At 38.9% G+C, this 13,635-nt stretch overlaps 1 protein-coding gene across 6 annotated transcripts in view; it reads left to right on the forward strand.

Annotated features, from left to right (window-relative positions):
• The window catches only part of Arhgef12 (Rho guanine nucleotide exchange factor 12), a 155,205-nt gene that overhangs the window by 54,841 nt on the left and 86,729 nt on the right, over nt 1-13,635 (forward strand). For 3 of the 6 annotated variants that reach the window (XM_063255933.1, XM_063255935.1, XM_063255938.1), the window contains exons 2-4: nt 8,760-8,783; nt 10,054-10,139; nt 11,668-11,724. In XM_063255933.1, the coding sequence (XP_063112003.1) occupies nt 8,760-8,783; nt 10,054-10,139; nt 11,668-11,724 (167 nt within the window). The remainder of the gene's footprint in view (nt 1-8,759; nt 8,784-10,053; nt 10,140-11,667; nt 11,725-13,635) is intronic. The other 3 variants (XM_063255934.1, XM_063255937.1, XM_063255939.1) reach the window with 1 other exon arrangement.

The following is a 13,635-nucleotide window of genomic DNA, read 5'->3' on the forward strand; positions in this document are numbered from 1 at the left end:
CACACTCAGTCCTTAGAATTCTTATTCCTCATTGCTATTTTAAAAGAAATGAGGACATAATATACTTTTTTTTTTACTGGCAAGTATTGGTATGGGCAACAGGGTTTTACTAGTTTTGAAAAAAATGAAACAAAACGCTGCTGCTACCTGCAGGAATATCAGATGTTTAGTCTGTCCTCATCCTCTCCTCCCCTTCCCTCCCCTCCCCTCCCCTCCTCTTTCTTCCCCCTCCTCCCCTCCCCTCGTCTCCCCTCCCTTTCCCTCCCTCCCCTCCCCTCCTCTCTCCTCTCTCTGTCTCTCTCTCTTTGTCTTTTATTCTGCAGCATCTGGGAAGTTTGTTAACGTTGATATTTATGTTACTTTTATTTAATATAATTTAGGGAGTTAAATCTTGTTTTTACCACTGTCTTTGAGTTCTTCATCTCTATGCATTTTACTGAGCTTAAAAATATTTGTATATTATTGGTCTTAAAGTTTGTCTTTTTTAATTTAATTTGAATTCATACCATTAATGTTTAGATTCTATTGTCATTCTTCCTAATGGTCAATAAGTAAATGGTTACTAGTATTTAGTAGGCAATACTTGTCATTTTCCAATTTACCTCAAAACAAATATGTGAGGGTAAGTACTAGTATTTATTGTTGTATGACAGAAGATTCCTAGAAAGCTAAAGCAACTTGTCCAAGTTTAAGCACCTGTTAAATTGTAAAAGTAGGAGATGAGCTCAGTTACATAATTTTTCTGGGCATTCCCTGCACCTAAGGCTGTGAAATTACATAAAATTGTCATCAAGTATAATAATAATAAGAGTAACAACAACAACAACACTTATTCCTGTTTCACTTAGCCCATTTCTGATTTCTTTGTTCTTTTTATTTTTTTGGTTTTTTGAGACAAGGTCTTGCTATTTAGCTCAGATTGCCCCTGAACTCACTATATAGTCCAGGCTAGTTTCAGCACTCCTCCTGCCTTAGCTTCCCAAATACTGAGATTGCAGGCTTGCGCCACCATGCCCAGCTCCATTTCTGATTTCTGAACTGATACTTACTATCATTTAATGGGGTATGAATCTCAGAATTAGCTTAACTTTAACCTAATTTGCAGGGATTTTTTTTTTTTTTTAACCTACCAACTCCTCTCTCTGAAGGATTCCAGTGCTGTAGTTTATTGATTTCAAGGTGCAGGCCCATTCAACCCTGCACATTTTAACATCATTAAAATCAAGATGTATATTTCAGTGAAATTCTTTTTTTTTTTTTTGGTACCAGGGATCCAACTCATGACCTCTTGCTTGCCAGGCAGGCACTTGTGCTGCTGAGCTAAATATCTAGCCTTCAATGAAATTCTTGGTAATTTACATTTAGTCGCTTACCATTGTTTGGCTGCTAATAATCTTGACCTGTATGCAATGTAGATAAAAATTCTTTAGCTTCCTCTTCCATTTCAATCATCCCTTATTAAGAAGATCCCTTATTTAGAAGAACCATCTACAATCCTAAATTTCCTATTGTAACTAAACTTAGGAGAGATGCAAAGATATAGGAAGTAAAGAGTTTTTTGGGGGGAGAGGAGTTATCTTCATTTCTATTAAAATGGTTTCAACTGGAGCATTGTTAAAAGGCTGGTTTTTCTCAGTAAAAGATTACTAGTAGATAATTTATTACAGGCAATTATAGAACACAAGAACTTGGTGGTCCTTTGAATTTTTCTAATTCCAGACGAAATTCTGTTTAAGAATTTTAGTGATATCCTAATTATAAAGACAACTTCCCCCCCCCCCACACAGTTAAACCTGGCTAAAATGGGAATTTGATATAGGAAATTAAAAGAGTAGCTAGTCACCCTAATCTCAATGACTTGAATTCTTGATCATCCTTCCCTTTTTTTAAAATTCTTTTTTTGTGATTTTTTTTTTTTTATCGGTACCGGGGATCAAACTCACGACGCCTGCTTGCAAGGCAGGTGCTTATGCCGCTGAGCTAAATCCCCAGCCCCTATCCTTCCCTTTTTAATAATCACTCTTTATATTGGTATTTTGAATATACCTGATATCTAAAAAGTACATATATACACATAGAATTGTACACAAGCATATTCATTGCTGACTAAATGTCCAAGTCAGCAACATGAGGTTTTCAAAAGCCAGACACAATTCCATTAGACACTTCTAACATTGTGTCAGCTGTCTCCTATAGCTGTTCTCTAAAAATGTATAACCAAAGGAAAGTTTATGATTAGACTGCCCAATGAGAAGGGTCTTGAAAATACAGTTCTCCAGAATTTGTTTCATCAGCCTAATGTTGAATAAGGTCCTTTGAGCCTTTAGATCTGCCTTCATATGCGAGATAGTGTTTGTTACCTTCTCTTCTTTGGCCTCTTTTGTGACTCATCTTCTTAATCTTCATCATTGGCTTCTGCATTCTCAATCATGTACATACTAGTTTTTCCCCCCAGGATTTGAACTTTGGTATTTTTCTTCATGACTTGCTGTTGTAAATTTCTGTGACCAGATATGAGATGAATCAAATCTGCAACTTTAGCCTTAGGCATTTTTTCTTAGGTGTCTGGCTTCCTGTTTCTAGCTCTCAGATCACATCTCTATCTCAATATTCAACAGTTGATAGGAATTTTACAAAACAATGAGTTTGTTTTAGAGATTTTCTCAGCTGAAAGTCCAGGAAAAATTTTGATATTTCTGTATATATGCACATCCATATGTACATACCTATATATGCAATATGTTTATTTTTATAGGTACTTTAAAGTGGAATTCAGTGATTAGAGAAAAATGTGGTCTAAAATTTTTTATTTGCAAAGTTCTTTTTCAAATGAATATAGTAAATAGATTGTGACAAGCAATTTATTTTGTGATACTTTCCTAATCTTTTTATTACATTTTCACACACACACACACATACACACACACACACACACACACACACACACACACACACACACATCCTTTTTCCATCCTGTTCCATTCTACTGTAAGCGAAAATAGCTCAGAAGACAAATTTACAATCAGCAATCTGGGAACTTCCACGATTCTTGGCCAGAATCCCCTTGACTGTTGCAGATCCTGATGGAAGCAGCATTCTTCTTGGGTAGTTTTTATAATGCTATAAAGCAGAATGACTAAAGTTGATAACTACTGGTGTTATCCTTTGCAGAAATTCAGTTAAGAACTGAGTTATCCTTTTCTGCCAACTTTTGTATTCATCTGTAAATTTAAGAATACGTTCCCATTATCTCCCACTTCTACCAGAACAACAACTGATGGATTTAAGTAAGAATTTCTGTTTCTAAAGACTTGCCTGTATTTTGTACTCAGTATATTCTTTAGAGGACTGTCCTCTGTGCCAGAATCTCTTTCCCTTGTTACTACTTTAGTGTGTGTGTGTTATGTCCCATCATTTATCTGGACATTCTTTAGATTATCTTTTTCTATGGACTTAAAGTGAATTATAATTTAAATTTGTCTTTTAGATTTTTAAAAAAACTAATCCCATTCCAAATAAAATATAGACATTCAAGTATTATTATTTCATGTTTGTTTCTTACTGTTTTTCAAGCCTTTTAAAACCTCAATATATTGTCTTACTAAAGCACTGTACTTACTACTTAGCCAGATAATCTTTACATAAAGTATCATGGGTTAAAATAGTCTATAAAGGACAGAAATTAGAGGAATGGGAAGGTATTTGAGACTATCCATTTATGACTTAGTTGTCGATGTCCGCTCCCGGCCGGCAGGAAGGACACACGACATAGTCTGGTAGTGGACAACCTTTTCTTTTTATTCTTCTTCTCCGTACAGCCTGCCCTGGGTTCTCCCAGCTGAAGCCTCCTTTGGTCCGCTCTCCGCGGCTCCTCTTGTGCTTCAGTCTGCCCCGAAGCCTCTATCGGTCCGCTCTCCGCAGCTCCTTCTGGGCTTCTACTTCCGGGCTTCTATCTGGCTTCTACTTCCTCCCAGGGGTGGCACCGGTATATATACGGATACAGTGTCCAATCATGTTAAAGTAAGCAAGGCAAGCTGATTGGCTAACATCATCAGTTGCTAGGCAGACTATATTGTTGAGCGGGTTGTTTACGCGGTAAGCAGGAAACTAACATATTCGATGGGAGGGGTAATCTACCTCAGGCCTCACTCTTTACTACAGGCCTCACGTCCGCCAAGTGAGGCGACCGGGCTCGGGGCTGCGGCTCCCAACATCTCCCCCTTTTTTATTTTTTATGAATGTGCGCATCGTAGCCCTTCCTGGACTGGGTGCAGAGGCTTATGCCCTATGCGTAGGCCCACCGTAGGTCCTTGGCTTAGACCCTGGTCGGCCGTCCCATGGTCTGCCAAGGCCCTGAGGCCCTCGTCCTTTTTCTAGGGCCAGGCACAAACTGGACGGAACCTGGATGCACACAAGCTTGCACTCATTTCCTCTCCGTAAAGAAATCCCCTCGGAGAGAAATTTAGACCTGGGCAGCATCTAACAGTCCAGCGGCTTACGTGCAGGATGGGGTAGGGCCTGGCTTAGGTCGAGTCATGCTGGGGAGGCACGCTCTTACCCGTCATTGACTCATCTACCCTGCTGTGTATTGTCACCTTATGGAGGAGAATGAAGGATGCCTGCCATATCTAGACTCGGTCGTGGGCCAATCGAGCAAGCCATGCATATGCCTGAGGATCTTTTTGTCCATTTCGGGCTACCGCTATTTCTATTCATCTTGTTGGTTGGTCTGTGATGGATCTCCGGTAGGGCAGGTCTGATCTTCAGTCGAGGGCTTTGTTGCCCGTGTCAGTCTCTCCGGTATCCACAGTGGTTCTCGTCCCGGTTCCTGTGGGAAAACACAAATCGCGCCTCGGTTCCAGCTGACCACTGGATCCGGGCCCATCCACTGTCCTGTCAGGACATCTTTCCACTTCACCCACCCTTTATGGTTGGGGGAAGGGTTGCAGTGCTCCACAGCTGGGGAGCGATTATCATTATTTAAATTTAAAAAATTGTGTGTGAATAGTGCCATGGATAATCGTGCCTTTGGGGCCAGGCCTTGGCCTACTCCCCCTTTTTGTTTTTGTAAAATTTTTTTGAGGCTTCTATGAGCCCTCTCAATGATTCCTTGACCTTGGGGATTGTATGGGATACCATGTTTTAATTGAACCTCCATCATTTTGCAGAACTCATTGAAAGCTTTGCCTATATAGGCTGGTCCATTATCAGTTTTTAATATTTTTGGTTTGCCCCATGCGGCCCAAGCCGCCAGGCAATGATTGATCACATTAGACACTTTTTCACCTGTTTCTGCTGTTGCAAATATGACGTGAGAACAGGTGTCTGTGGAAACATGAACATATTTAAGAGTCCCAAACTCCTGTATATGTGTGATGTCCATCTGCCAAACATCACCAGGGATCAAACCTCGAGGGTTTACTCCCCCTTTTTGTTTTTTATTTTTTATTTTTATCTTTTTCGTTTTTTTTTTTTTTTTTTTTTTTTTTATTGGTACCAGGGATCGAACTAACAACTGCACACTTGCAAGGCAGGCGCTTAAGCCGCTGAGCTAAATCCCCAGCCCCTTTTTCCTCGACCGGCGTTTTTCTCAGCCTGCTCGGCAGAGTAGCCGCCCATGAAAATACCGTCTGCCCAGCGGCGCGACGTCATAAGACTGCGGTCGCGACAGAGTGAAACGGGGCGTCACTTCCTGTGCCGGCTGAGGGAAGGGAGGGTTTCCTGTGGCGGCCTCTCGGCGGGGAGCCGCTTTTAGAAAAGAGCTCCAGGGCGGAGCGGATGGCTCTCTATCTCCTCCCCGCCAGAGAGCGCCGGGGAACCGAGTCTGACCATCAGCGCGCCGACCCTCTCCCACAAGCATTCTCTTGTTCCACCCCCGGTCTCCCCGATTGGCGTTTCTCTCAGCCTGCTCTGCAGAGGACTCTGCATACCAGGCTCGCCAATCCAGGTAACCACCCGAGGGCAGACACGCCCCCGCCAGCTGAATCCAGTCCGCGGGGGTGAGGGGCCCAGAAGACAGATTCTCCAGCATGGCAATGGTGTAAGGCGCAGTCGGCCCAAAAGTTGTAACTGCATTTTTAAGTTCTCTAATCTGCTTTATCTCAAAAGGCTCCCGTACATTGCGTCCCTGACCCATAGCTACTTGTACAGGAAATATCTCGTAGGGGTCACTATCCATCCCAGGTGGTGGATGTACCTCATGAAACAAGCGTCTCCCCTGCCAAAGCCACCTGTGAAAATACCGATCCGCCGGCGGCGGAGCATAAGACGGTGGCCGTGATTGGTCGGAAAATGGGGGCCCGTGCATCACTTCCTGTTCTGGCGAAAGGGGAGGGAGCTCCCAGGCGGCCGCCTCGTGGCGAGGGATCGCCTCCGGAAACGGCCCCCGAGGTGGGGCGGAAGGCTTCGCCTCCCTCTCGCGCCGGGGAGCGCTCAGGAGCTCTCTACTCCTCCGCAGACCCGACTCCTTATGGAGCGACTTAGGCTCCTGACAGCTAGTCTCTTTGGCCTCCCTGCCATTCAACTTTCCCTCGTCCTCGGAGTCAGACGACTCCGAGGCTAGAGCCCCGTCCTCCTCCTTAGCATCCTTGTTCCCCTTGACAGACACCTCTCGGGAGCTCCCTGACTGGGCCTGCTCAGATACCCTGCATACTTTTGTAAGCTCTTGAGAGCTTTCTCCACAACCACCCTCGCTCTTAGTGCCGCTACCTAGCATGTTTCCCATTTTTTAATATGTTACTCACCGCGTGAGGCCCAAAAATCCGCCACTTACGCGTGAGCCTGAGGGGAGTCTAAAAGCCCTGTAGGTGCGCGCCACCCAGAGCCCAGGCTTATCCCCAACTCACCTGTCTCGCAGCTCTGTACTGGAGCGTTGTCCACTGTCACGTCTCGGGGGTGATCAGTCCCCGGGCGGGCCTCCAAATGTCGATGTCCGCTCCCGGCCGGCAGGAAGGACACACGACATAGTCTGGTAGTGGACAACCTTTTCTTTTTATTTTTCTTCTCCGTACAGCCTGCCCTGGGTTCTCCCAGCTGAAGCCTCCTTTGGTCCGCTCTCCGCGGCTCCTCTTGTGCTTCAGTCTGCCCCGAAGCCTCTATCGGTCCGCTCTCCGCAGCTCCTTCTGGGCTTCTACTTCCGGGCTTCTATCTGGCTTCTACTTCCTCCCAGGGGTGGCACCGGTATATATACGGATACAGTGTCCAATCATGTTAAAGTAAGCAAGGCAAGCTGATTGGCTAACATCATCAGTTGCTAGGCAGACTATATTGTTGAGCGGGTTGTTTACGCGGTAAGCAGGAAACTAACATATTCGATGGGAGGGGTAATCTACCTCAGGCCTCACTCTTTACTACAGGCCTCACGTCCGCCAAGTGAGGCGACCGGGCTCGGGGCTGCGGCTCCCAACACTTAGTGTTTATGTAAGATAGCGTTAAACTCCTATCAAGAGGATGCTGTAATATATATTTAAGAGGAAGACAAATTGCTTTGGTTCTTTCACCTTAGAGAACCTCTAGGAGTAGGCAGTAAAAGAAAACAGATGAAAGTGCGCTTTGTTTTGTTTTGTTTTCTACCGTTAGAACATATCTTTAGTAGCTGATAATACTGCAAGGGTAATGAGATTACTGTTAGCAAAACTAAACACAAATAATTAATGATTGTGATTTGATCTAATCAGTAGGTAGAATACAGATCAATAGTGCAATAGTCAGTACCCAGATACTATAGGAAGAGTAATGTAGTAAAAGGAACTTTCTTACTAAGAAACTTAATATTTTAAGGTAAAATACTATTTTTAAGATCTGTAAAATCAAAATATCTCTTCAAGATATTTTGTTGAACATTAAATTTGGAAAGTTTAATGATCAGACTCTACAAAGCCTTGAACAAATTTAGCAGTAATCATTAATACTTGGATTTTTTAAAAGAGAAATTGTTCTCAGGGACAGCTGATGCATTGTAATGCACCTGCAGTCTGAGATTTGACAAAGTAAAGATACTTGAAAATGATGTCCAACTTCTTAAATGCAACTCCCAACCTGCTAAATGTCAGATATGCCAAGTTTGTGATCCCCAAAATTGAGGAATGAATTATAAGGAACAATAGAGGTTAAGAGTAGGAAATAATTTATTGAGAGACAGAGAGAGAATGAGAGCTCCTGAGAGATAGTAGGAGACCTGAAAAACAAGTTTCTGTGAAACCCGCTTTATAGGGTTTTAGAGCGAAATTGTGAGATTTGTACAAAATCTTGAGGTGAAGTGCATGTGAGACAAACCTATGGTCAGTGAATAAGGTTACAAGTTTAGCTGCTTAGGTAATAATTGATCTAGTTGGGAAGCAGGTCACGTAGCAAGTGTACCTGGGAAGAACATACTTTTTTAGGAAGAGATGAATCGAATCAGGAGGTCTTGGTCACGCACTGAGGTGTCTGATGTTAATTTATTGTTTATTGGGGAGGGAGGCTTGGAGGGCTGGTCATTCTATCCTTATTCTGAGGCCTGGTCTCCCACAGATGTGCCTTCCCCACAGTCCGAGGGGGGCCGTTTATCCTCTATATTGACTCTTCCCGGGGCCTGTCCTTGTCTGACTGCTTGTAATATTTTTACCTAGAGTAGCTGTCTATAATATTACTCTATGTGGAATCTTGCTATAGGAAAGCAGAAAATTTAAATCCTTTCCTGGGGTTTAGTAGAATTAACTTAAAATAATTTTATCTTAAAAGTGGAATAATTACAAATATCTTTTTTCCCTTTATTTCAGGTTTCCCCTCAAAAAACCAATAAGGTAAGTTATTCAGTTGCCCGTCATTCTAAAGTTTAGGTTAAATTTTAATTAGAAACATTCCTTCAAAATTACAGGAATTTTTGTGGTTTTTTGAGAAGGCAGGTTTAAGTAGTAAAAAATTTCATAATGCTTCACAAATTTAAAGTATAACAGGTGTTGCATATTATTTCTGGAACACAGCATTATTTTGATAATATTTTCAATGTTTTTAATATAAGCAGTTTTAAAGTTTGTTCAAATTGATACTTAAGGTTACTCCCTATGAAGAGATTTAATTTTAAAATCTGTTTGTGACTGTTTTGAATTGTGTTGCTTGAGAGGTGAAAGTGGATTGTTAGTTTTTGGTGTGTTTGATCACTTGAGTGACTATAATAGTATTTAATGAACTTTGGTATTGATTTAGTCTTAATTATGTAAAGACAAATACATTTTTCTGTATCTGTTTCTGTGGATTTATTTCCTGGGATGAGCCATCTAAGGCTCTTCTCTAGTATTTGTACTTTAACATCTTTTATCTGTCCTCTTAATTATCATAAATATTATTTAAATGTAAATAGTATGTCATTTCTGATTTTTACAAACTTTTATCACTTTTAGTGATGGTATTATCCATGATACCAAGGTTAAGCTAACCTTGGCAGTTCAGTCAATCAGTAGTATAGGTATTACTAATTAGTATAGTTAAGGTCTTATTTATTTCCCAGCCATTATTCAGTCAATGTAATTGGCTAGACCAACACTAAAATAATTTTGGTATCATCTTAGGCCTGGAAGTGTTTGGCTAAGACTTCTGTGGTTAGAACTATATATAGTCAGGCTTGAAGTGAGACTTGTCTGAGGTTTGTTTTTATAAACTATTCTCATGCATCTTGCATTTAGACAGTGATTTTGAACTTGGCCGTAGTATGTATAGAGTAGAGAATATGTTTAATTTCTTTTAGGCACTATTTCTTACCTGTTAAATGAAAATGATGGCAATGGACCTATAAAAACCAACTAAAAGACTACACATGGTTATTTCTATGAATAAAGTAGACTTTAATGAATGCTATTGTTATTATGTGAAATATTTTATAACTAAACTGTATTATACATAACATAGATTGAATTTTAAACCTTTTTGCAAAATATAAATTAGGTTTATGATGCTATGTAAGGCAAAATGATTTCCTGGTTTCTTACCATAAGACACACTTTGTAATTTTTAAATTAAATTTTTATTCTGGTGCTTTTCTTACAGTGAACATTTGATTGCTTTGATTTAATTTAGGCATGGAAGTATTTTGAACCGAGAGTCACCAACAGATAAGAAGCAGAAAGTTGAACGCAGTACATCCCATGATTTTGACCCTTCAGGTAAAACATTTACTTGTTCTTCCAATGAATATTGAGAATAGTGAAGTTCAGAATAATACAGTTGAAGCCCCAGAAAGCACTAAGTTATTGTATCTGTACCTTCTCTCCTCTCTAATCACATAACTTCAAATCTTTGCAGAAATGCATCATTTTTAACTTTCAGCCCTATAGATTTCACTGAAGCATCATTATAAGTGTATTATTTTTTACATAATAATATTAATAGAAATAATTATCATAATTGAAAATTTGAGTCATACCAAGGACCCAAATTAAGATTTATATGGTGTATAGATATATGATGCATAAAGTCAAGGCTATAGCATCTACAATCTTTGATAATTTAAAAGGTGTGATCATAGAGAATTAAAGTATTAGATAAAATGCAACTGAAAAATTAATAACTTTCTCATTGTAGAGTAAGCAAATACTGATCTCTTTTGTTCAGTCAAAAGGTATTCTGAACTCAGCTGTCTTTTCAACCTCTATAGTGTTGATCTTTCTTAGAGTTTTCATGTTAGCAGATTTTAATTATTCTTAGTTTTATGCATAAAGATAGAATTTGATTTGTAAAACATGTGGTTTTCCTTAAGCTTCTCCTTGTAAATTCAATGTCTGATTTATAAAAATTTCTTACATTTTGCTTTTGTTATTTGAAATGGTATATGTTTTTTGAGCACATACTATTTTAGTTGCTTGTCCCTGTGACAAAAGATAAAGTAAATGCTGTGATTTCAAAGGCATAATACTGTATACTGTGTCTTTTAAAGATTTTTCCTTAGAAATAGTTTAAATATTTAATGGAGACTAACCTATACATATGTAATTAGGATGTTTCATACTTTTAGTATGAATTGCTTTTTATTTTGAAATAGCATTATACATATTAACTAAGAAAGAAAAACTAGGAAATAGATAGCTTTACCTGGTTCTTGGTTACTAGATAAGAGAAAATCTCAGTCATCATTTTAGGAGGCTTTTCTGGTGAAAGTAGTATTGTGTCACTTAGGGGTTTCCATGAAGAAAGAATCGTCAATTTCTAATACCTAGTTTTGAAGTCGTGGGGCTCAGAGGCTCTCATTTATATGAATAATTATTGTCTTCCTGCTCAGGTACAAGTTTCTGCCGTATGCTTATAAAAGTATTACGGTCTTACTAGTTTTATTCTGTATTGTTCATCTGTAATGTGCCCTCTCCAAAGCCAGATTTAGCAGAGATATAATACTTCATGATGAGATTATTGCAGCTCTTTGTCCTTTTGTCATTGCTACAGTTAACAGATGATATATTTTACAGACTATTCATGTGTTTTTTAAATTACACTGTCTTTTCTTCAATAAATCCTTAAAATGTGTCGTTACCTATACTGTTCATGACTGTTCTAAGTGCTATCATCTGTGATGTTCATTTTTCATGTTTGCACGATTTAACTTGATCATGATTCATTCCTTTTTTTTCCCATGAATTTTTCCCCTTACATTGGTCTCCATATTTTCTATATCTCTCCTTTTCTCCCGCTCTTGTACAGATAGCTCCTCCAAGAAGACAAAGTCTAGTTCAGAGGAGAGTAGATCCGAGATATATGGTAAGCTAATGTAGCTAATTCAGCCTTGCACCTTTGGAGCTTGCTTCATGCTGTTTCATTTGTTTGTTTGTTTGTTTGTTTTTAAATAACTGCAACCTTTCTTGTGTCCGCTCTGCATGGCATGATATACTGCAGGGAAAGGGAGCCTGGGGTTTTAATGTGACTATGATATGGAAGCTTAAGGTGCTAGAAACTAACGTAGATTGAGAATAGGCCAAATTACTCATTTCCTCTTTGTTTTTGTTTATGTTAGGAGACTGGTTATTTCTTACATGTTTGGATCGGGTTTCTTCAAATAACATGAATGAGTTTTGAATTGTTGGCATCTTCTTTCCATGTTCATTTGCAGACTTTGGATTATGTAAAATTTAAGTAATTAAATCTTTTCCTCTAAGTATAGGACTGGCATAATTTAAATGTGTTAGCAGTTCTTTGGAATTTTTGGTTTTTATATATATTCTTTTCTTTTTCATTGCCTGGAAAAGTCATTTATGTAGAATGTATCTGTAATAGCAAGAAAAATCATTATTTTTATGCTTGAAGAAGTTTTCTGTGCCTTTAGAAGTTTTCTTGAAATGTATTCTGAGTAGAAATTTTTCAAAATGATACCTTTAAAAATAATCTTCACAAAGAACAAGTTTACTCTGATTGGTCAACCTTTCCAACACATGATGGAAATGTTAACTATTTCTAGACTGTGTCCTGTCTTCCAAAGATGTAATAAACCCATGTTTATGAAAGTCAAACAGATTTTTCCTTTTCCTTTGCAGTTTTACCCTCACACATCTGTTCTTTTTTCATATAACTAGTTTTTTGAAAAAAGTGAATGGGAAACGCATTTTCTGGGATAAAAACTTTTAAAATAATGTCTGCAAGACTATTACTTCTTTCAAGGAAATTCTAAATTTGGCCTCAAAAAAAAAAAAAAAGAAGCATTCTCCAATGGAACCAAGTTATCAAGTATAAGTTTGGTGAGGTGCACGTTTTTCCTAGCCTGATGTATATTTGAGAGGGGAAAAAATAAACAAGCAAACATACATGGAATTGTCTCTTCTCCCTTTAAAACAATTAACAGTTTACATCTACTGCCATTTGAGCCCATAAAGTCAGATACTCAATATTATGAAACCTCAGTGTTTGATTCTAAACCAGTCTTTTGTATGTTACATATCTACATAGTGTTTTACTTGGCATTTTCTGTAACATGTCAAGTTTATGCTCCAAAGTATTTTGACTGTCAATGAGAAAGAAATAACTTCCCAATTCCTTAAGAGTCTGTTTTTCTGTTTTATGTAAAGAGCTTTCTCTGTCCAGAAGAATATGATTATTATGCTGATAGCTCCATTCTTTCCAGTAGCCTTTGCAGTGTTGTATTTCATCTCCCTCACCATTTTCCCACATCTGTGGTATGTATACAGAAACTTGCTATTTGCTTTGGATGAGGGCTAACAATTTAGGAATTTATGACAAGAAATATTAGACTAATACTTTTCTTACCAGTGATAGGATACTATACTAGTTACAACATGCCATTAGCTTGGTAGTAATAAAAGAATTTTAAGTGGTAGTTAGTAAGGTGTGGCTTCTTTGTGTGTGTTCCTTGAGAACCCTTGAAATATCTTGTTTGGAAGGAACTGAGCCACTAGTCCTCAAAAAGTACTCATTAGAGAGGTGAGTTGATCAGGACAGAGTTTGTATGCTAATATAAATCTCTTTGACATTACAAATGTTTTATCACTTCTGTAGATAGACTTCAGGCTGTGTGCAAATAGCATGGGTAGAAAAGACCCTCCAGAGAGCCTAAAAAAGTTTGGAAATATGAGAATGTGACTGAGAAGACTTCGCAACAGAGAACGTTTCTGTTTTAGTATAGGTTTTTACTATAAACCCACTTCAAGCTTTTGAGATTAT

Source organism: Cavia porcellus, unplaced genomic scaffold (genome assembly GCF_034190915.1).
Source record: "Cavia porcellus strain 051 isolate PalLab524CR breed Dunkin Hartley unplaced genomic scaffold, mCavPor4.1 scaffold_9, whole genome shotgun sequence".
In the NCBI taxonomy this organism is placed as follows: domain Eukaryota; kingdom Metazoa; phylum Chordata; class Mammalia; order Rodentia; family Caviidae; genus Cavia; species Cavia porcellus.